Source organism: Magnolia sinica, chromosome 4 (genome assembly GCF_029962835.1).
Source record: "Magnolia sinica isolate HGM2019 chromosome 4, MsV1, whole genome shotgun sequence".
Classification (NCBI taxonomy): Eukaryota; Viridiplantae; Streptophyta; class Magnoliopsida; order Magnoliales; family Magnoliaceae; genus Magnolia; species Magnolia sinica.
This window is the reverse complement of record NC_080576.1, coordinates 61008195-61033190: the sequence shown is the minus strand read 5'-3', so window position 1 is coordinate 61033190 and position 24996 is coordinate 61008195. Positions and strand designations below refer to the sequence as shown.

The 24996-nt window shown below is 35.5% G+C and overlaps 1 protein-coding gene and 1 long non-coding RNA gene across 3 annotated transcripts; both read right to left on the bottom strand.

Moving 5' to 3' along the window:
• Positions 1-6756: 6756 nt before the first annotated feature.
• LOC131244506 (uncharacterized) lies at positions 6757-9070 on the bottom strand. The gene is made up of 3 exons (XR_009170341.1): positions 8940-9070; positions 6924-6959; positions 6757-6767 (listed from the first exon to the last, which is right to left on the bottom strand). It is a non-coding gene; the product is annotated as an uncharacterized LOC131244506 (long non-coding RNA).
• LOC131244505 (zinc protease PQQL-like) lies at positions 6968-8397 on the bottom strand. Of its 2 annotated transcripts, none has more exons than XR_009170340.1 (3): positions 8349-8397; positions 7653-7800; positions 6968-7544 (listed from the first exon to the last, which is right to left on the bottom strand). XR_009170340.1 is itself a non-coding variant. In XM_058244064.1 (3 exons), the coding sequence occupies exons 1-3, from the start codon at positions 8355-8357 to the stop codon at positions 7398-7400; spliced, it is 294 nt and encodes a 97-aa protein (XP_058100047.1). In that variant the 5' UTR covers positions 8358-8391; the 3' UTR covers positions 6968-7397. The 2 variants fall into 2 exon arrangements, 1 of the variants encoding a protein (XP_058100047.1); XM_058244064.1 differs by having other exon boundaries at positions 7653-7790; positions 8349-8391.
• Positions 9071-24996: the final 15926 nt, after the last annotated feature.

The window sequence follows — 24996 nt, the reverse complement described above, 5'->3', positions numbered from 1 at the left end:
TATAGGTAAGATTTACCATCGCTTTTATAAATGCCAGTAAAGGCATTTATGGAATAGCCGGTAAAGGTATGTGGAAGTGCCGGTAAAAGGTCTATATATGTGTAGGCCAATGTTGAGGATATTTGACTGTAACTTGCATTTTTTTTTTTTTTTTACAAATTTAAAATTTAAAAGATAATATTATATAAATTACACATTTTCATGAGTGTGTAATGTAATGAGGTTACATTTGAGAATGTGAAACAGTTGATAGTGTGAGATGGTTACAGTTGAAGAGGTTGCACTTGAGGATATGATGTGGTTGAGTGATAGTGTGATATGGTTACACTTAAGAATATGATGTGGTTGATGGATTATGTGATGAGGTTGTACTTAAGGATATGATATGGTTATGTGGAAGTGTGTAGTAGTTCCAAATTGAATAATGTCATATGATTGAAGGACTATATAATGATGATGTTAAACTTGAGGATATGATATGATTGTATGACAATGTGAAGTGGTTCCACTTGAGAATGTGATACGATTGATGGACTGGGTGATGGGATTGTACTTGAGGATTTATGATATGCTTGCGTGAGAGTAATCTGGCTCCACTTGAGAATGTGATATGGTTGGTGAACTATATGAAGAGGTTACACTTGAGGATATGACATGGTTGAGTGATAGTGTGATATGGTTGATGGATTATGTGATAAGGTTATACTTAAGGATATGATAGGGTTGTGTGGCAATGTGTAGTGCTTTCAAATTGAATAAGGCCATATGATTGAAAGACTATATAATGATGATGTTAAACTTGAGGATATGATATGATTGTATGACAATGTGAAGTGGTTCCACTTGAGAATGTGATACGGTTGATGGACTGGGTGATGGGATTGTACTTGAGGATTTATGATATGATTGCATGAGAGTGATCTGGCTCCACTTGAGAATGTGATATGGTTAGTGAACTATATGAAGAGGTTACACTTGAGGATATGATATGGTTGAGTGATAGTGTGATATGGTTGATGGATTATGTGATAGGGTTATACTTAAGGATATGATAGGGTTGTGTGGCAATGTGTAGTGCTTCCAAATTGAATAAGGCCATATGATTGAAGGACTATATAATGATGATGTTAAACTTGAGGATATGATATGATTGTATGACAATGTGAAGTGGTTCCACTTGAGAATGTGATACGGTTGATGGACTAGGTGATGAGATTGTACTTGAGGATTTATGATATGGTTGTGTGAGAGTGATGTGGCTCCACTTGAGAATGTGATACGGTTGGTGAACTATATGAAGAGGTTACACTTGAGGATATGATATGGTTGAGTGATAGTGTGATATGGTTGATGGATTATGTGATGGGGTTATACTTAAGGATATGATAGGGTTGTGTGGCAATGTGTAGTGCTTTCAAATTGAATAATGTCATATGATTGAAAGACTATATAATGATGATGTTAAACTTGAGGATATGATATGATTGTATGACAATGTGAGGTGGCTCCACTTGAGAATGTGATACGGGTGATGGACTACATGATGAGATTGTACTTGAGGATTTATGATATGGTTGTGTGAGAGTGATGTGGCTCCACTTGAGAATGTGATACGGTTGATGAACTATATGAAGAGGTTACACTTGAGGATATGATATGGTTGATGGATTATATGATGAGGTTGTACTAAAGGATATGATATGGTTGTGTGGCAGTGTGTAGTGGTTCCAAATTGAATAATGTCATATAATTGAAGGACTATATGATGATGTTACTTGAGGATATGATACGGTTGTATGACAATGTGAAGTGGTTTCACTTGAAAATGTGATACGGTTGATGGACTATGTGATGAGATTGTACCACTCAAAATTTTGTAATTGGATTAAACCAATTGATCATGTGGCTCACTTAATAATTTGTTGGGTGGCCCAATTGATAATTGGATTGAGCCAACGAACTATTCTGATCTAGATTTCAAGCCCAGGCCCAGCCCCTCTGTTAATGTAATGATTGGATTATCTGATTTGCAAGTGGATTGTACGATATCACGTGTTGCAATTCTTCTAACTGAGCTTTCTAGTTTATCCCCTTTATCCGCATCCAAGACGTGCCAAACAATGAAAATAAAAGGAAGTGGACAGTAAGAATACAAGTATATAACCGGTGCAAATTGGCAGGGAAATGAATTTGCAGGCATAAAATTAAGTTGTGTATTGAGATTAGTAGGGTTTTGATGCTTGGCAGTGACCCTTTTTTTTTTTTTTTTTGTAATAATAAAAATGGTCTTTCTGAGATTAGTAGGGAATTTGCAAGTTCAAAGAAAGAAACCTGAATTTGTGCTAAGCAATAGTGAGCTGGGCTACTGAATGCATCACATTGGCAAATACACCAGACGTTGCCTATTCAATCTCTCACACAAAGGCGCCACAAAGATTGAACTATGCCAATTCAACAGAAATATGCATGTTTCTTCTTACATTACATTATTATTATTATTATTATTATTATTTTAGTATTTGCTATTTTTTTTAGGTAATTTCTTTTGAGGGTTTTAAATGAATGAAGATTGAAAACTGGAAATAGAAAAATAAATTATAATCTTCACCAAAATAAACAACCATCACATTTCTAAGTGACATCACTTCACACTCACACAACCACATCATATCCTCAAGTGCAACCTCATCATATAGTCTATCAATCGTATCACATTCTCAAGTGGATCCACCACACCAACTGTTAAACAACCATATCATATCCTTAAGTGCAACCTCATCACACAGTTTATAAAGTGTTTCACATTCTCAAGCGGAACCACATCACACTATCACACAACCATATCATATGCATCCTTAAACTCAGCCTCATAATATAGTTCATTAACTGTATCATATTCTCAAGTGGAATCACATCACACTATCGTCTCAACCATGTCATGCGCTCAAGTGCAACATAATCACATAGTTCATCAACCATATTATATCTTCAAGTGTAACCACATCACATTATCATACAACCATATCATATCCTCTGGTGCAAACTCATCACATTGTCCATCAATCGTATCACATTCTCAAGTGGATATATACCTCATCACACTATCACACTAGCATACCACATCCCAAGTGCAACTCCATCACATTGTCCATCAACCATATCACATTCCTAAGTGGACACATCACACTCACACAACCACATATCAACCACATATTATATCCTCAAGTGTAACCTCATCACATAGTCCTTCTATTTCTTTCATTCTCAAGTGTAACCTCATCACTCTCTATCCAATCTGCTCATGAGGTCACAAAGACCTGAATGAAGAAGAAAAATAAATTTCATATTAATCCAAAACTTCTGTGACCCTAAAAAGGGTTTCAATGGTAGACGTTTTTTGCAGTGTGGCCCACTTTTTGCAATGTGATCCACTTGATAGTTAGATCTGTCTTACTTTTCATCTCAAGCCTTAAGACGAGCTCGCCAAATGGATGGACGGTTTGGATATAACATATACCTCATGATCAAACCCATAGAACTTGTTAGGTAGCTTTTGCATTGGGAAGTATATCTACTTGATACGATGAGTCATTTCTTATATGCCTATGTCTGGGCTATATGATAGGTGAGAAACTTTTTGTTTGTAGTGCTCACCTGAATATTTGTACAATTTTTTCCTTACATTTTTGGATTTTTATAGATGGTGTACTCCCACTTGACAAAAAAAAAGGTACGATTTAACGTGTTTGTACATTGGAATGACCTGGATTATTAGATGGCGTCCCAATGCAGGTAAGATAAATAACTTTTTTTGTGTTTTTTTAGGGTTGAAAAGTTTTCAAATATAAATGAAAGAAGTGACAGACACCATGTAAGAGAGTACAATCTATATCAGAATAGGTACATGCATCCGTGGAAGTGATACGGTTGATGGACTATGTGATAAGATTATATTCACTACCAAAAAATAGGGCAAAGCCGACGGCTAAAAACCGTCGGCATTGACCTTCTCCGACGGCTTTTAGCCGTCGGCCAGGCCGTCGGGAAAGGGGGCGTGGGCATTGCTCACCAACAGATTTAAACCGTCGGTGTTTCCGACGGTGTTGGCGTTTCTGACGGCCAAAACCGTCGGCTTCTCCGACGGTGTTTAGCCGTCGGCGTTTCTCATTAATTTAAAAAAAATATAATAATGAAAATGAATTTCTTAATCAATGCACACGTCCAAAACTAGCTATACCCATTTCTCCAAAGCCCCAAACCAACCAACCAACCTATTTTAAAAGGCAAGTCTACACGAGAGATAAAAGACTTAACTAGCATACTACTGAAAGATGGCATCCATATGTACTACTGTTGGTTCAAACAAAAAGAATGACATTTCTTTCATTTGATCCTCAAATGATGCATAAAACAAAATAGGAGAATGGAACCTTACTCTGATTGGTCACCAACACTTTCAATAGTACCCCATGGAACACGTGTCATTGCAACCATTTCTGTGTCAAATTTAGTTTATAGACAATGTACTAATGGAATCAATGCTTTTGTGATCACCACGAAGAACTTGTCTTGCAGAATTACATAGAAATTTCATTTAGTTTATAGACAATGTACTAATGGAATCAATGCTTTTGTGATGACCACTAAGAACTTATCTTGCAGAATTACATAGAAATTTCATGCACGTGAATTGAAGAACTTATGCAGACCAACGTGAGGTGGCAATCGTACCATTATGAGATGGTTAATTACCTGCGCTTCTGACATATCAATCTTTTCTGCAAACTGACAATCAATCATTTTTGAAACATTTTCAGCCAACTCACCAACCTGTTAGGAGAAAAAAAAAAGATAGTTAACCAAATAACGACCATTAACAAGGACACAATTGGATTCACTGTAAACATACTCAGGGGCACAGTATTCTCCAGATGTATGATCCTGCGTTTGGAACTACTAATCAGGCAGCCAAACTGGTTACAAGCTGTGCTTCTAAAGGCACGCACTGCTGAAGGTACCATGCCAGTAGACAAGGGGAGGTTTTCAGATCATGTTAGTTGCAGAAACTTTCACCCATTTTGCAGTGGATCCTATCTGCAAGCATGAGGAAATGAACAGCATGAGGTGAAATCCATGGAATGGAAGCACAACTCAACATGACAAACCAAATGTAAAGGGAAAGTTTTAGCAGAGAGTCTTATTGCTTACCATTAGTGGTGGTAGGCTGAAATAGAATATCATTAGTATCCACTTAATTTAGTACCAGACAGCCATTGATGCAGGTTCCATTAGTATCCACTTGTAAGTACCATAGGCCAGTCGCACATATCAGGAGACAATGGTTTCAGATGATCTTGGAGATGGGTGCTATCTCAGATGGGCCAGAGCCCAACCATAAGCTGTGGTATATCATCAGGAAGTTCCACCCATGTGCTGACTTACACTCATCCACCTTGGAGTTGATGTATATTGTCAGCCCCAGCCCCTCTGCAGGCTTCCACATGTGTGGACATGGCAGACATATGAGATAAACAAGACCTCTCGGTGAACACACCTGATTTATATTGTCTGAAGTACTACCAATTGGCCAGTTCAACTCATGTTCGTTCACTATGCATAATCCCATGAAGCCCATAAGCAGAGATGGTCAGTTGAGTGATGCATGGATGGGCTGGGTCTTTTCCAATCATGGAAAATACTATCACTTCTAAACACAATAAATTACTTCAAACAATAGAACCATCACATCATAAATTTAACTATCTTGTATAACTATAAATAAAACATAGCTGAATCTAAGATTATTAGAAACACTATTTAACTTGAGTTTGGCTCAATAATGTAGTCAGGCCTCAATTACCATACATGCTAAAGTAAACTATCAACTATCAAGTATTTGCTATAACCGGATCCAATGGTATAAAAAAAACCCACGGATGTAGGATATGATGTATAGCAACAAAGTGTATGGTGACATTTATTCCTAAAAATACAGTTTTATTATCCAATCTTTTGTGGCCACAATATGTAATTTTTTATTCAGTTAAAAGAATTGTTCAGTATAGTGTCATCATGAAGAAAAAATGTAAAGCAAGCAAGGTGGAGTTCCTAACGTTCTGAGAACTGAAGCTCGAGGTTACAACTTCTTACTTTGAAATTAAGCTTGAACAGGAAAGCACCAAAAAGACAACAAATTATTAAGGGAATAGATTGAACAGCTTTTATCACATATGAATCCAAAGCTGCCAATGCATCTGTGATATAGCATAGCTCTTACTACTAGTATCCAATTATTTTACAAGACGCTGATTACAATTGTTGCATGTTGGAGTATGTATATGTATGGAATAACACACCAGATGCCTAAAGATTATAAAAAACAGTTAACCTTTGTTATTTAGAATCAAAAGAGTAGGAGCAAAGTAGAGTATCCTTAGAGACCTTACCGCAAAGCTAAAAAGAAGACATGATTTGCCAACACCAGAATCTCCAATAAGCAAGAGCTTGAACAAATAGTCACTACAATAGAGAAAGCCCATTAGACGCTTTTCTCCATAACTTATAACCAAGTTACAACAAAATAAAATATACATACATACACATATATGTTCTCATACACTTGTATTTCAAAATTAACTCCTGCTTTAAAAAATAAAAATAAACAAAAATACCTTTGCCTCACTGAGCCTTATGAAACAAGTAGTATTCCCTATTTTCTTATAGGGATTTAAAAAAAAAATACCTTTGCATGAGATCAAGAAATCCATCTATTAAAAGAAGAAAACCCAATTCCCATAAGAATCCAAATCCCAAAATCCCTCGTCAAAACAACTCTAGATGTCAAGCAATCACATTGCTTACTATGAAATGTCATACATAGAAAATCAGCAACCAAGAATAATAAAACCAAAAGTGCTTCTTACCTAGGATCTTAAATCAATGGATCTTTCAATTTGTACCTGTGGAAAACATATATATTAAAAAAACCTTTAATTTTTGTGTAGGAATAACAACTATGAAGAATACAATTAGAGTATTCATGTTCACGAACAAGAATACAATTAGGCCTCCATGCATGCATGTCTCAGTATGCATTACAAATGTTCGAGTCTCTGTATTGACTTGCACATGCATAAATAGATGTGCTAGAGTCTAGACTACTGTGTGATTCCCACCATCTTTTAAATGTTGACTAATCCGCACTACACATGGCAGACATTTTTATCAATCCAGATCGTCTGAATCATGGGCCCCATTGCGAGTATGGGTAATCATGTGCTAGAGTCTAGGTCTTAATTGATGCACATGTATGCCCAGTCTACAGCAGATGAGTTGCAACCATTCAAGAATGGCTGGAAAACACGCAGCATTCTATCAGTAAATAAATACACAAATCTTCAGAGTACTGACTCCACCAGCTTCAGATTCAACAAAAGATGAAAAGCGTGGTTCACCATGAGATGGAACAGGAAATTCTGGTATAAGTGGCGGGGTGGAGATTGAAACTTTTTCCCAAAGTGAGTCCTTATCAATTCAACTACACTCTGCAAGAAAACAACTGGACTACTTAGAAAGACATATCATCACAAAGCTGAGAATTAAAAATGTATTTATCATTTTAAGAGGGAAATCTGAATCTGACCAATTCAAACCTGTGTATCAGTAAAATCTCCAACAGCGACCACAGCCATAAAGTGTAAATGGTACCATCTATTATAAAATTGCTTGACCATTTCAGAAGAAACTGTTCGAATCACCTTTTCCAACCCAATAGGAATCCGCTCAGCATACTGCAACCAACTAGCAAATTTATAATAATTTATCATTATGCTTACTACTTCAAGATAGATCTTCAAAAAAGCATTAATTTAGAGCAGTGGAACTTACAAGCAATTCATATTAATCTACACTATCTTTATCCTAAGAAATGCAATATGTCCTAAAGATGGAACCAGTTATATCAACGCCTACATGTTGAGAATACCAAGCAACAGCTTATTAATGATTCCTAGTACCAAAGAAACATGCCATCATTCCATACCTGCAAATTTCTACCTTTTTTAGAATTTGAAACGCCTACATGCGCTTGTGCTGAATTTATAAAAAATGAATTCTCAAGATTCCCATTTCAGCGCTTGTCAAATAGAAAATTGTAGGTTTTAAATTATTTGGATGGTTTTGAATTAACAAGACTTGGTAATTTGATGCAAGGAATGAAGAAAAATGCAATTTCTAGAGAGAGAGAGAGAGAGAGAGAGAGAGAGAAATGTTGTTTTATTTTTTGTGAGAGTTTCTATTGATGAACTAAAAAGCTATCCTAAAACTCTACCAAATGGAAGTTCCCACACCTTCAACATCTCATTTTGGGCCGTGAGCAACTGATATCGTTGTTGAAGCAAGAGACAATCATAGATCCAGAAAACATCAAGTACCCTGATTATATCTCCTAGCTAAAACATGTATGCTCTTTCACTCCTTAAAAGCCTTTTTTGTAGATTTTCCATGCCTGAGGAGCAGAACAACCTAATTTTCAGGGTAGAATCATGGGCCCTAGAATACGATCTAATCAGTTGGATGCAGAATCTGGACCTCGCATGCATGATGTGGAGGGCTCTGTGTGCGTATGGAGAATGCAAATTCAAATGAAAAAAAAACCATTTTCTCATTCTTATCTTCCAAAATGCAGACCCTATCTCTAGATCTAGCAAATCTCCATGAACAAGGGAAAAAATATCCATAGAAATGAATTCAAACGCCTTGAGTCAAGGAGCTTATTGATCAAAGACATAGTTCAAAAACGCATATAAACCTGGAGAAATAGAATCATGTGGAGCAGTTCTCGTAAGCCTATAGCTGACAGATGGAAGGGATTCTAGAATAAAAACAGCAAGAAGAGGAACAATCGGCGAGGAAAATAAGGGATTTCAAGATAAGATCACCTATTTGAGATGAATCTGCATGGCACGAGGAAATTCTTGAAGGATTCAGAGCTCTGGCGAGGAAGATTGCGCCGTTCGGAAAATGGAAGAGCTCTGGCGATGAAGATCGCCCGTCAGAAAGAGGGAACAACCGTGCGTTTGGAAATCCCCCATCTGAAATGAGGAGATACTTTCAAATCCGATACTTGTGCGTTTACCAGCCGTACATGTAAGGGACCATTTAAAGGATGGTTAAGATAGTTTTATGTAATAAAATATATTTATATTAACCATTTACAACTAGACCCATTATTTAGTTGGTCTGGATAACCCTATATCATTACCACTATTGACATAAACGAGTCACCACATTTTTACAGAAAATGAAAAACTCACACATATTTACTTTAAAAAAACACGGTACCTTGAGTGTTGGATCTGGTAGGGCTCTATGGGCCCACCATGATGTTTTTGTTTCATCCACGCTGTACATCAATTTCTAAACATTCTTAAAAGTAATATTTCAAAAAAATATCTCTAAATAAATCTCGGTTGAACCACAACACATGCTTAAAGTAGAGATTGGACGTCCACCGTTAAAAAGGGTCTTTAGCTACGGATTACTTGGTTTTAGCTACGGGTTTGGAAGTGATATGGTTGATGGACTATGTGATAAGATTATATTTAAGGTGTTGATATAATATTGTCCCAGTATAATGGGGTTACACTCGAGAATGTGATATAGTTGATGGACTAAGTGATGAGGTTACCCTCAAGGATATAATGTGGTTGTGTGATAGTGTGAAGTGGTTCTACTTGAGAATATGATATGGTTGATAGACTATATGATGAGGTTGTACTTGAGGATCTGATATGGTTATCGTACTATGTGATGAGGTTACACTGGAGGATATGATATGATTGTGTGATAGTATGATGTGGTTACATTTGATAATATGATATAGTTGATATACCATGTGATTAGGTTGCACATATGCATATGATATGATTATGTGACAGTGTGAAGTGGTTCCAGATTGAAGAATGTGATACGGTTGATGAACTATTTGCGCTTAAGAATATAATATGATTGTCTAATGTGATAAATGATCTCCACTTAGGAATGTGATATGGTTGATGAACTATGTCATGACATTGGATAATCCATGGTTGTGTGACAGTGTGATCATGTTACACTTGAAAATATGATATAATTAATGGACTATGTGATGATGTTACACTTGAGGATATAATATTGTAATGCGACAATATAATGAAGTTACACTTGAGAATAAAAGAAATTGAAGGACTAGGCGATGAGGTTATACTTGAGGATATGATATGTAGTTATGTGAGTGTGATGTGTCCACTTGAGAATGTGATACAGTTGATGGACAACGTAATAGAGTTATACTTAAGGATGTAGTATGGTAGTGTGATAGTGTGATGAGGTATATATCCACTTGAGAATGTGATATGATTGATGGACAGCGTGATTAGTTTGCACCTGAGGATATGATATGGTTGTATGATAATGTGATGTGGTTACACTTGAGGATATGATATGGTTGATGGACTATGTGATTAGGTTGCACTTAAGCACATGATATGGTTGAGACGATAGTGTGATGTGATTTCACTTGGGATTATGATACAATTGATGGACTATATGATGAGGTTACACTCAAGGATGCATATCATATGGTTGTGTGATAGTGTGATGTGGTTCCACTTGAGAATGTGAAACACTTTATGAACTGTATGATGAGGTTGCACTTGAGGAAATGATATATTTGTTTAACAATTAGTGTAGTGGATCCACTTGAAAATGTAATACAATTGATAGACTATATGATAAGTTTACACTTAAGGATATGATATGGTTGTTTATTTTAGCGAAGATTATAGAATTTTGTTTATATTTTTAGTTTTCAATCTTCATTCGTTTAAAACTCTCAAAAGAAATAACAAAAAAATAATAATAGCGAAAAGTAAAAATAATAATAATAATAATAATAATAATCTTAGGTGTTAAAGCAAGAGGAATCACTACCAGAAAAGGGATAAAGGCTACGAATAAAAACCGTAGCTAAATAATAATAACAATAATAATAATCAAAGGTGTTATGGCTACGGTGTCTAGATCTAAGGCTACGGCTATTAGCCGTAGCTAGTACTAAAAAAAGGGGTAAAAGCTATGGCCAAAATTCGTAGCTAAATATTTTGCTACGGATCTAGTCCGTAGCACGATCGTCGCTATTGGTCGGGTAGCTAAAGGTCAAAAATCAATTGCTACGGATTATATTCGTAGTAATAGAACATCGATACATACAAAAGCCGTAGCTACAATTTCTGTAGTGAAATGTGCCTATCCCTACAGATTTAATCTGTAGCAATAGATATCACTAGCTACGAAAAAAGCAGAGCTATAATTTCTGCAGCGAAATGTACCTAAAGCTACCAATAATATCAGTAGCTAAAAGTGGAATGAAATCCGTAGCAATGTGCTGATGTTAGAAGTTGCTACGATTTTCAGAACAAGAGCTGCGGCTAAAATCCGTAGCTATTGTTATTTTTTTTTTTAATTTAAACAATAGCTGTGCCTATTTCCATTGCAAGAACCTGCTATAATTGATAACTCATCTGAGCTTAATGCTGATAGGAATAGTACATAAAATGCAATTAGGAAAAAAAAAACGATGCATTTATTACAAATAACAATCAAATTATACAATGCATCCCACATTCACATTTCTAAATAAACAATACTTCACTTTGCTCAACTTATCATAAGAATTACAAAAAAAGAACACGTTCGAACTTTAACTTCGACTCCATCTCCAAATACTTCCTATGAAGTTCTTCCATATTCCACTGCACATGAATGAGGTGGGAAATAAGAATTATGACAAGAAATCATCTTTAAGAAAATTATAGAAAAATAGCAATCAAAGTAGTTTAAAATTGATCATATGCTATTACTTACTCCTGCAACCTCAAAAACATAGCTTCCATCACAGAGTTACAATCTGTGAAGCATTAAATTATAAACACATGCACGAGTGCGTGCACAAATACATGCATTGATTTGCCATGTGATGTGGTTCATATTTGGCAGCAGGCTGGACAAACTAAATACGTACCCAGTAGGAGAGTGAGAGATGAACAACGGAACTGCAGTTCCATCTCCAGCTTCTAACTATGTTGGAGCAGGAGCCTCATAGGGGACGGAAATGTTTAGCATGCTTGCGGCTACACCTCCTCACCACCAAAAGCAGATACTTGGAGAGCGTCTCTTCCCCCTGGTCAAGAAACACAAGGTTCTGCATGTGGGTTTTGTTCTCAAGAAGATTGTGTATATGCACCTACAAATGCAATATGCTGACAAGAATTAAGATTGACAAAGCTAGATTTTGAATGAAATTTTCATCACAATGTGTATACACCTACAAATGCAATGCTGAAAATTTTCTGTATCAACAATTTCTCGATCGTACTGTCTGGCGTATGAAGAGAAAATCTTGGGTACTCTTGCAGGGTGTGATAGTTGATATGCAGGGAATATGAAATTGATACGCATCTCAAATAGTCATTATATCATACTTGGACATAACAACAATTCGAACTGTCATCACACCCATGCTAAAATACTTCCCTTTACCTCACTTCCTACCAAAAAAAGACTAACAGAAAATCCACAAAAGTAAATACATGTATGAACTTTAATGCGGTATCTTTGGTATCGTTTGAGGTTCATCCATAGTCAAGCACTCAAGCTGATCTCCTTCATTACTGGTGCAGGCAATCCTTTCTGAAGTATCAGATGTCTCCTCAACAGAAGTATAAGTTGGCTACATGCATTCCTTTCTGAATGCCCTCTTTCTTTGTTCCGTTGACTGCTGAAGATTGAATATTTAATGAATTCATGGATTTGTTTCATACTCCCAACTTTTATGGTTGAAGATACACTGCATTTTACATCCAGTGATTCAGGTACCTGAGAACAAATCTAAGAGGCCTGTAACTGACCTTGTAATGCATTGTGGCTTTCAAGCACTTCGTTTGCAGGTTCTCCAGGTTCTAAAATAGAGCTGATGATGGCGACCAAATCTGTTACAAAATGCTCCTGGTAATGCTCTTTGCATTTGCTGAATAGCTGTTACATTGCTCTCAATCCAGTTCGACTATCTGATACATTCTAATTTCTGGGTTTAAAAACCAAGGTTATGACCATCATTTTTTTTTCTTATAAATTTTTTACAAATTTAGCACATGGAAGAAGTCAACAGGCAAATCCATATAGAGCCTTGTAGTGCCCTTTAACAACTAGCACCATGGATTGGGTAGAGTTCCTAATTGGTGCACATACACATCAGAGCCAGTTGCTAAATGGAAACTTATGGCCGGTGAACAAAATCTTTATGTCTAGCCGTGGACTTTGTCCATGCAATTGGCGTTCAAAATCTCATCGAAATCTCAAGAGAACAAACTCCACATCATTTCAAGCCAATCCGAACAAGCATATATAATTTATTATTAAACCTATGTTAGGACGATCCTAGCAAACAGATGATGCGTGAAGGGAAGGGAGTTAAAAAATAAAATAAAAAATAAGAGAACCCAACTGACCTTCATAGTTTATGACAGATTTGCATTGGAGCTTTCCATCCATACCAAATCCAGCAAAGTTAGTTCCCAAAACAGGAAATCTCTCCTTTCCATCCTTTCTTCCACTCTGAAAATCTCTTACCCTCTTCTCACTGTCAAAGATAATATACCAAGACCACCATAACCCAAAAGCCAGTAATTTCCACATGAAGTTTCATACACAAAACCAATGCAAACACAAAAGTTAAAGCCAAATGAGAAACAATTTCAACACAAAAAGAAAACCTCCCACCTAAAATTCTCACACCAGAACCACCATTTTCATGAGAAATAAAGCAAAAAAGAAGAGCTTTTGAGCTTCTTCATTTAAAAAACCACTCAGCAAAAACTCAGCTGCGAAAAAAAAAGACTGAAATTCCACCCTAATCAGACCATTTCAGCACCAATTCAAAGATTCAAAATTCCCACCCCCTTTTTTTTTTCCATACAAAATCTTCTTGAGAACAAAACCCACATGCAGAAACATGAAATCCTTTTTCCACACACCTTTTTTTTTCCATACAAAATCCTCTTGAGAACAAAACCCACAAGCAGATATTTTCTATCCTTTTTTCCCCCGTTCCCTCTTTTATCATGTGCATGTGAGGCTGAATAGAACAAAACCCACAAGCAGATATTTTCTATCCCTTTTTTTCCCCTGTTCCCTCTTTTATCATGTGCATGTGAGGCTGAATAACTGTATGCATACCAAATCAATACATATTCTGATATAGGTTAAGAATAGCAGCATTCAAAATCATGATTCATTGAATTACTTATCGTGAATGTATCACTTATAAAGATTCAGCAGTACAATACTAAAATTCTTATCACCATGGATTGAATGTATCACCTGTTGCACCATTAAAGTCAAATATCAGTTCATATTAACATGATATAGCTCATTGTTTTCCACCTTTGAATGTTAAGATAGAGTAATCTATAAATGGAAGAACATGTAATTCTGAAAAAGAAAAAATAAAATCAGAAATTTTGGAGAGATTGAAGAGGGATAAACACAAACCACAGAAATGAAAGAAGGAAAAAAAAAAAAAAAAGATCAATCTTAATATGAGGGTGCTGTTATTATTATTATTTTTTTTGTATATATTATACACACACACACACACCCCACATGAGCAGTCGAAGCCATGATCTCAGTGTCTACCACTAAGCAACCTCCACATCATTCATCCGTTTTGACATCTCATTTCAGGGCATGAACCTCAAATGAAGCAAATCCAAATCTCTGGTTGACCATACAACAAAAAAACAGTGGTGATTGACCATTAAAAACTTCTCATGGGCCATGAAAGTTTTGGATCAAGCTAAAATCTGTATGGTCGCTTCATCTAGGTCTTTCTGACCTTATAAACAGGTGGATGTCAAATAAACATATCGGTGGCCGTCAGGAAGTTTTTTAACTGTGGGTATTCAATTGCCAATATTTACCATGTAGTCTACCTAAGATTTGGATCTTATTCACTTATAGGATCTCAAAATGGATGGATGGCATAGATGTAAGGCACATATATCAAGGTTGGCCCCGGGATCCACCGAATTCGTCCGATCCAGGGATCCAAGGAAGCCGGGTACTATAATTTGGGCCATAGTTTCAGCCATCTGAAACGCCGAAATCACGCACACTAACATAATCCAGAAAGGAAATATCACATCCATCGAATGATTGGTCTTTTCATTTGAATGTGACCATTGCAATCATTTCTTACTAACCATCTATTTTATAGATAGAAACAGGAGGTTAGAATTTTACCAAATATTATATTTTTAATTTGTGATCCACCATTGTGAGCCTTACTAAATCAATGGTTAGGATTACTGAATCATGTACCCAGTTGGTATAAAAATATAAAAAAAAATAAAAAAAATTGAAAATTCAAGCGTAATGCAGATGTTCGCGGAGCCAACATTGTAGAATATTTATCTTTATAACCTCTTTCTTTTCCCTAAAGAACTAAGCACACAAATGATTTGGGTCAACTGATCAGGTTAATGGATCCCATCCAATGATAAAGAAAACATGCAGTAAGGTGCTTAGCTGGAAATCTATATTAAGTGAGAAACAAGAAATTAGACAAAACCAACTTATACCAGTTTTGTATATAACTGAATCAGGTCTGATTTAAACTTGAACCTGACCTACATACACATTATTGTTAAAGAACTATGGTATGAAATCTTGGGGCCCCACATGTACCAATTGGCAAGACAAACTATATGGCAAAGTGGAAGATTAAGTTAGGACATTACAATGCTAAGAGTCTCAGGTTCGTGAGCTCCTTACTACAAAAGAACAATAGATGCAGAAATCAGGAATTAATTGCTGCTTTCAGCTTGTTTATGAAGAGAAAATGGATATTCTAAGTTTCTCAGCATTCCTCTAGTAATTGAATGGGCATTCAGAAGAAGACGATATGAAGAACGCGAAAAACAAAGATAAAATAAATAGTTAAAAACTTTACCATTTCAATATTGAACCTTATAGTGGCAACATTGATCTATGCGGCTAAAAATACATCAGCCTGCATAGAAAAATCTCAAGTTACTTGGGCCTTTGAGGTCCTCATTTGATAGTAGAAGAAGCCGGAAAAACTCTTGAAATTAACCATCAAGCATTTCAAAATTCCACCTAATGTGCATCTAGAGGGACCGAATCACATCTAATGTGCAAGTAGGCGCAAGCTCCTCCAAGGATTCTTCAATCTATAACCGAGGCAAAATAAAATTCATTTGTAATAATGAAACAAGTTGTTGTTTCAGGGTGATATTACCATGGGGGAAAATTCACATCTAATGTGCAAGCAGGTGCAAGCTCCTCCAAGGTTTCAACTAGGTTGCTTTTTCAGCTTGTACTTGTGATATTGATTTGCTCCTAGCAGGACAGATCATTATGAATTTCCAATACTGAAATATGACAATCGGAGTATTTAATCACAAAAGTAGCAAATGATGGTGAATTTTCAGCAATTAATCTGAAATTCTAGCAAGTTTATTCCATTTCTATGATCAATAGTTGGACCATTTGGGTAAGACTACTAAAGCTAAAATGGACAATCCTGCAAGCGAACCTGTTAGAATCCTGCTCCATCATGTCCTAAATGCTTGAATCAATGAGTTGGTAAACCTATCACTAAAGATCAACTTCCCTATGGAAGAAGATACCTAGGAGGGCATGCACAAATAGATCTGAATTCTCTTAAATGCATTGATTGAATTGCAAGTCCTCTGGCACTGTAAATAAGGTCCGGAGAAAAACAGCAAAAAGAAACAAAAAGATCTGAATTTTAAGCATCACCATTACAAACAGATCAGATCTTTATATGTGATAAATCAGATATTTATTGAGTTGAATCATGCCATATCTGAATCAGATATGAATACAAACGGATCTTGATTTCAAGATTTGAATTTGATCCAATAGATCCCATTGATAATTCAAATTCAACACTTCAAACGCCGTCTCTTCCAGCGTGAAAGCAAATACTAGCAGTCAAGGTACTTCAATCACAAGACTTAAGATAATAAAGCAAATACTAACTAAAATATAGCACTTGCTTTGAATCTGATGTATACTAGCAGTAGATAAAGAAACATATGATCTGTTCCATTCATAGAACCATTCCAAACACACATGAAGAAGAGGAAAGAGGATCACTAATCAACAAAGAAAATGAAAAAGAATTCACCCACATCAATCATCAGACACTACCATGAACATCAACACCATAGCTGAAACCTCTGCAAAACCAATTCATAGAATGAAAAAAAAAGAAAAAAAAAACACTAAAAAAAGCATCTACAAATCAAATCAATCGAAGTTCGATCTCATTGGCATATCAACTGATAAAATCAATGCTTGCTTGTTAAAAACAATACCTTTGAGAATGATGAAGGCAAACTTGAAATGATGAGTTGAACAGAATTGTCTGACTGTTACAATATGTGGGCTATTGCCCATCCAAGTGGCAGGCCACCAGATGAAAAGACCCAATCAATCACCATGCATTTTAGAAATGTATATCATAGGTTCATAACAACATTTCTTAATGAAACTTTATGCAAATAAATATAAAGAGGACGAAAAAAAGGATACTTACAGCAATGAAACAACGAATGATAGACTCAACAGTAGGATGTCACCTTGTTACTACCAACATAGCCAACAAATCATGTTACTACCTCCACTTAGCTTTACAAATCATGTTTCACCAACCATCAAGGCTCAAAAAAGGAATTTGAAACAGGAATTCTCATCGATTTAGCAAAATCTTGTAAATTGTTTGTCAATCTACCTTTTGAGGTTTTTAAACCATCTTGAGAAGTGGAGTCCTTATCCCAAGTGGGCATGTCTCATCGCCAGCTTCATTCTTTATTTCTGTATTATTCTTTTCTTGATAAAATATTATCACCTTTGAATATGGTCCCTTCACGGCCATCTTTTTTAGGCCATGGTTTTGGAACACGTTGAGATGGTGCATATTCTACAACAGTCATATATTGGGAACCTGAACAAAGAGTCAAACCTTGTTATATTTTTTTAAAAACAAGATAGAAACAATTAAAGAATTTATAAAATCTTAAAAACATAAAATACAATTTGACAAAATGATATGACAAGGTAAAAAGGATGGCCAAATGAGACATTAATTGAGAGATAACAGGGTCCTCATGATTTAGGACATGAATGGTGTCCCAACAAACCCATTTTGTTGAAATGGAGATGGTTCATCGATCTAGACTATTCAAGCATGACGGAAATGCACAAAATAATCATATCAACAGCAAAACTAGATCATGAGAAGTAGTTTCCCTATATCTTCCACAGAATGCACATCTCACCTCTCAACGACATTAGTTTTATTCAAGATCTTCAAAAAAGGTAGACAGCATAGAGCAGGTTTAGACTGGTTTGCATAAGCAGCTTCCTAATTCCTGAAGAGATTTCAAAAGCAAAATTAGTTCTATTGCCTTGCATTGAAGATCTTACAATTCCTCTGCTCTAGACCAAGGTGATATTTCAAGATTTACAAGCAAAGCAGCAAGTTAATACTATAAACTACCTGCCTAAGATAATTCAATGCTTGTCTTTGGAAACATCTTTCTCAGGGACCTGAGATTCCAACCTTGGGTTTCATCTTCTCTGCAGCCCTAAAAAAAATAAGAAAAAAGAACAATCACAATGCAATGATGAGTTCTTAAGAGATGTTTATGGTGAAATGATTAACTGATCACAACCACAAGTTCATGCACAGCATTTGAGAGCCACACAAATACCAAAAATGAAAAATCTATCATCAGAATAAATTGTATAATCACTTCATGACATCAACCATGACCAACAGACTTGAGATCATGTCAAACCAAAATCCCTGAAAATTGTTCCATGGTTGGGCAACAAACAAGTATGACAAAAATCATCACCAAGAGTTCAAATCTTCATGGATATGAGAAATTTCACTTTTGGGATTTTGCAAAACATGAACCGTAGGGATGCCACAAATCTCCCCAAAAACTATGCATGAGTTGTACAGGTCAAAAATCAGGAATTGGATTTTGTTTTTGAATTTTTTTTTTTTCTTATCAAAGAAAACATCATCTTACCAACAAAAAAAAAAAAATCATGATAATTCCTCTTAAATCATCTTCCATTAGGTGATATGGTTCTTTTCATTCATGGAGACCACTGGCTGTATAGTGTGCATTGGCAATCTTATCGCATCTCATGTGTTTTCCCTTCACTTCAATGAACCAATTGTAACAGTAGTGATTAAAAGCAAAACGAGAGGCTCCTATTTCCAAATCTAAGATTCTTTTCTTTAGTAAATATCAACAATAGAATATATTTAAACATATATGGGGAATGCTAATGTCCCAACCTTCATGGGGATGTTAGCAATATCCCCAAAGCTCTTGAATGACACATGGAACAGCCAAACATGGATCAGGACTGCAAAAGCAAACCAATACTACAATAACATTAACTTAGTTTTGTAAAAAAGTGTTGTATATATACTAAATAATAAAAATGAAGACACAAGAACGTATCAAATATCCTTTCAAATGCCATAAAACATCATTAGCCGTTGAAGACTAAACTCAAAACATGAAACAAGCAAGATGTGTTATACAAACAAAACCACATGACTGAGCATCTATAATCACAATAAATCTTCATAACCATCGCCACCATAAAAAGCACATCTACGTCAATAACAACTGAACTAAATCCTTCAATCTCTATAACAACTACAAATTACAGAAAAAAAGAAGAAGAAGAAGATCAAGAAATAAAAAAAGACCCATTGAAAACAATGTATCCAACAATCTTAAAACTACATGATAACAAATCAAATTTCAGCATAACAGGAACTGATTATCACAAACTCTTCTCGGACAAAACTACCTCAACAACAACATAAATTTGAATCTTTAAATAAATTTCTACTCAATAAAAACACAAATGATGCATGCAATCCACCAAAGAGTAGGAGGAACAACAGAATTTACAAACAGAATCAGTTCAATATATTGTAATTAATAATCTCAAAACTAGAAAAATAACTCAGTATCCTCTAAAGTTATCAATAAAAAGAATTACCCAGTAGCTCGAGAGAGGAAGACGCAGAGCCAGCGGAGGCAGCGCTGCTGAAGAGCCGGTGCTGTTGAAGGAGGTGTGAGGGCATGGGAGCTCGAGAGAGGGAGAGGGAGAGGGAGAGGGAGAGAACAGAGATAGAGAGGGGATTGGGAATGGAGAGAGAGAGGGATGAAGATGAGAGGACGGGGTAGGGTATGGAGTGAGAGAGAGAGAAATGGGGTGACACTTGGGCGCGGCCCCATTTTGAGCACGCGCCCAATTTTGGGCGTAGGGCCGTGGACGGTCCTCTCAAGGGCTCCGTGGGGCCCACCATGATGTATTTGCATTATCCATTCCGTCCATTAATTTTAATAAATTATTTTAGCTCATCATCCCAAACATAATGTAGATTAAAAGCCTAAGTGGACCACACCATAGGAAGCACATGCGATTTAATCTCCATGTTTCCTACTGTGTGGTCCACTTTAGCCTTCGATCTAGCTAATTTTTGGTTTCATGCTTTATAATAATATTTCAAAATAGATGGACGGATTAGATAGAAATCGTATAATTTTTTAGGCTATATAGAGCCCCTTACACTACTGTTGATTGTTAATGGTGTGGCACCTTTTCAGCTATGGATTAAAATCGTAGTAATTATAACTACGGTTTATATCCGTAGCAAAAAAGTAACGTAGTCTGAATCCTTTGCCCCTTTTTTTGGCAGTGCAGCTTCTATTTTTTTTTTTTTTAAATAAAATTAATAATGGCTTACCATTGCTAGTGCATGCCCTGATACATCAACTCATCTAAAAATTTCGAATTCAACAATAAAAGAAATGTGCACAACAACTTTCATGAATCAGATCATCCAAGTTATTCCCAACTGTATGAAATTCTTTACCCGTTGTAAACACTTTACAAGCTAGCCAAAATAAATAATGACTCTCCCCCTTATCTTCTTTTTCTTTTCCCTCCCTCTCGTTTTCTTTTTTCTGGTTTTTTTTTTTTTTTTGGAATCCGTACTTTGCTTTTAGTTTTTTTTTTTTTTAGTGAGTGGTGACGTGGACCAATCAGGACTGGGCAATTAGGGAATCCCTGTTTACCAAATAACAGAGGATCCATACTCATTTATATAATATTATCTTTTAAATTTTAAATATGTAAACAAAAAAAATGCACGTTACAATCAAATATAATAAACATTGGCCTGCACATATACAAACTTTTTACTGGCATTTCCACATGCCTTTACTGGTAGTTACACAAGCATTTATTGGATTATTAGAAGGCGTCCTAATGTAGGTAAGATAAATTGCTTTTTGTATTTTTTATAGGGTTAGAAAATTTTCAAATATAAATAAAAGAAGTGGCAGACACTATGTAAGAGAGTACAATCTATATCAGAATAGGTACATGCATCTATGGAAGTGATACAGTTGATGGACTATTTGATGAGATTATACTTAAGGCATTGATATAATATTGTCCCAGTATGATGGGGCTACGCTTGAGAATGTGATACAGTTGATGGACTAAGTGATGAGGTTACCCTTAAGGATATGATATAGTTGTGTGATAGTGTGAAGTAGTTATAATTGAGAATATGATATGGTTAATAGATTATATGATAAGGTTGTGCTTGAGGATATGATATGGTTATGTGATGGTGTGATATGGTTTCACTTGAGAATGTGATATAGTTATCGTACTATGTAATGAGGTTGCATTAGAGGATATGATATGGTTGTGTGATAGCATGATGTGGTTACATTTGAGAATATGATATAGTTGATATACCAAGTGATTAGGTTGTACATATGCATATGATATGATTATGTGACAATGTAAAGTGGTTCCAGATTGAAGAATGCGATACGGTTGGTGGACTATTTGCACTTGAAAATATGATATGATTGTGTGAGAGTGTGATAAATGATCTTCACTTGGGAATATGATATGGTTGATGGACTATGTCATGACATTGGATAATCCATGGTTGTGTGACTGTGTGATCATGTTACACTTAAAAACATGATATAATTGATGGACTATGTGATGAGGTTACGCTTGAGGATATGATATTGTAGTGCGACTGTGTGATGAAGTTACACTTGAGAATAAAAGAAATTGAAGGACTATGTGATGGGGTTACACTTGAGGATATGATATGTGGTTGTGTGAGTGTGATGTGTCCACTTGAGAATGTGATACAGTTGATGGACAATGTGATGGAGTTGTACTTAAGGATGTAGTATGGTAGTGTGATAGTGTGATGAGGTATGTATCCACTTGAGAATGTGATACGATTGATGGACAACGTGATGAGTTTGCACCTGAGGATATGATATGGTTGTATGATGATATGATGTGGTTACACTTGAGGAGATTATATGGTTGATAGACTATGTGATTAGGTTGCACTTGAGCACATGACATGGTTGAGACAATAGTGTGATGTGATTTCACTTGAGAATATGATACAGTTGATGGACTGTGTGATGAGGTTGCACTTGAGGATATGATATAGTTGTTTAAAAGTTGGTGTGGTGGATCCACTTAAGAATGTGATACAATTGATAGACTATGTGATGAGGTTGCACTTGAGGATATGAAATGGTTGTGTGAGTGTGAAGTGATTTCACTTAGAAATGTGATTTGGTTGTTTATTTTGGCAAAGATTATAATTTATTTTTCTATTTCCAGTTTTCAATCTTCATTCATTTAAAACCCTTAAAAGAAATTACATTAAAAAAATAGCAAAAAAGTAAAAAAAATAATAATAATAATAATCGTAGGTGATAAAGCAAAAGTAATAGTTACCTAGATAAATTCAAGTCATAAAATTTAATTACATAAGAGGTCATGTCAGTTGGTAAATAAAATGTCATGTTTGGATGTTGAATAGAGTAATATAGGATACTGTACATCCAAAACAGCACCAGCCCCGACCTGTCGAATACTAATTAAGGTAAGAAGCATCAAAATCAAACCCAACAAATAAGATGACAAAAATTGTAATTCAACACCTAAGCTTGGAGATGTGATATTCATTATACAAGTATGTTGTGTTTGTAAATCATCAAAAGTAAGCACCGACTCAATTGAAGAGCCTCAAGAGCATCCAACAATCTCTAAACTTGTCACTTGCATGACTTCAACTTCCTTGATCGTTATCGCATCTCAAAGGAAAAAATTCAATATGTAAACAGCATTTCATTACATCCATAAGTAGAATTTCAATATGTAATTTCATCATTTTTCAAAATTACTGTACATGAATTCTTGAAGACCCACAAAAAAGAAACATGCCTCACATATCGTATAATGCATCTAAACAACACAAAATGTACATTAATTCAAGTGGGCCCCACAAAAAAAGGAAAAAGAAAAAATAGAAATGGAGTTCACCTTCCTCGTGTATCGTATAATGGACCTATAGCTGCACAAAATGTACATGAACTAGGATAGGCCCCACAAAAAAAGACCCCACCTATCGTATAAGGCATGTATATCATACAAAATGTACATTTGTTATAAGCCAAAAAAGAATAAAAAAAATATAGCCATTCTGAATTCTTAAAACATGCCAAAATCTGAGCATCCTTCGACTTGAACAATTATCCTTAGCACAACTGAATTACCCTCCTGCAGCATATAACGAAGGAGTTATTGCTTGAACTTCTTATCTGCCAAAGCCCATCCAAAACTGAATTGCCCTCCCGTAGCATATAATTCAAAATGAAGTTCACCCTCATGAAGATCCCATTAATAACAAAACACCATTCCTAATTCAAAGCAATGCCTGAAAAAAAAATGAATGAAAGTAACATATAATTACACATTTAATCCACGTTTTGTATATTCGGGTTATACACTTGGAGAAGTATATATTTATATTATACATGAGAATGCAAAGAGATTTGAGGACAAAGATGATAGGGTTTTAACGATAGTGTGATTAGGTTGCACTTGATCATATGATATGCATTTATGTAAATGTGATGCATTTACATTTAGGAGTGTAATGAAAATGAAGGTGTGTGTGAGTTGGTTACACTTAAGAATGTAATGTGGTTGTAGTATATATCTGAGTTAGAATATGTGATGAGATTACCATTGAGAGTGTGATGTGGTTGATTGGGATTATAGCTTGGTTCCACTTTAGGATGCGAAGAGATTTTCAATTAGAGTGGTCCCATTACACTTGACAGTATCATATTGGTGATGAAGTGTGTGTTGAAGTTCAACTTAAGGATGTGATATGGATGGTGGAGTGTGATTGGCATACACTAGACGATCTGTTGTGCATTATAAGGAAGTGTGATGTGATTACACATAAGGGTGTGATGAGGATGGAGTATGTGATTATACTTAGGGGCTAAGATATTTTAGGAAAAATCTGAAAATGATTTAAGAAAATATTAGATACGATGAACCTTACCATATTCTATTTCGATAAAAGTCGTTGTTCCTCTGTTCCAAATTTTGAATTACTGCCTCTTACCATGAACTGTTGGAATGCACCAGATGTAATAGGATACTACACAGTCAACATTCCATAAATTTCGAGTTAATTTCATTAAGATATAATTCAAATCAAAGTTCAAATTGAATAACTACTACTTTTTTAATTACTAAAATGCCTAAGTTTACATATGCATACATTTTCATTTTACAAAACTAAACTATATCAGCTTTCCTTAAATGTTATTCATTACCTGGAGTAATTGTGTAAAGTTGAAATTATCAAGCATATGAAAATTTGAATCAACTTCATGCTGGATATATGGATGTGGTTGATCCATGGAAGGAAACAGCTGTGGTTGACACCAA

Bases quoted from the DNA above. Each gene is read 5' to 3' on its own strand.
- LOC131244505 (XM_058244064.1), bottom strand. The intron at 7,545-7,652 runs GTTTGAATTGGT...GTTTTCTTGCAG, and splicing joins GAGATTTTACTGATACACAG to AGTGTAGTTGAATTGATAAG.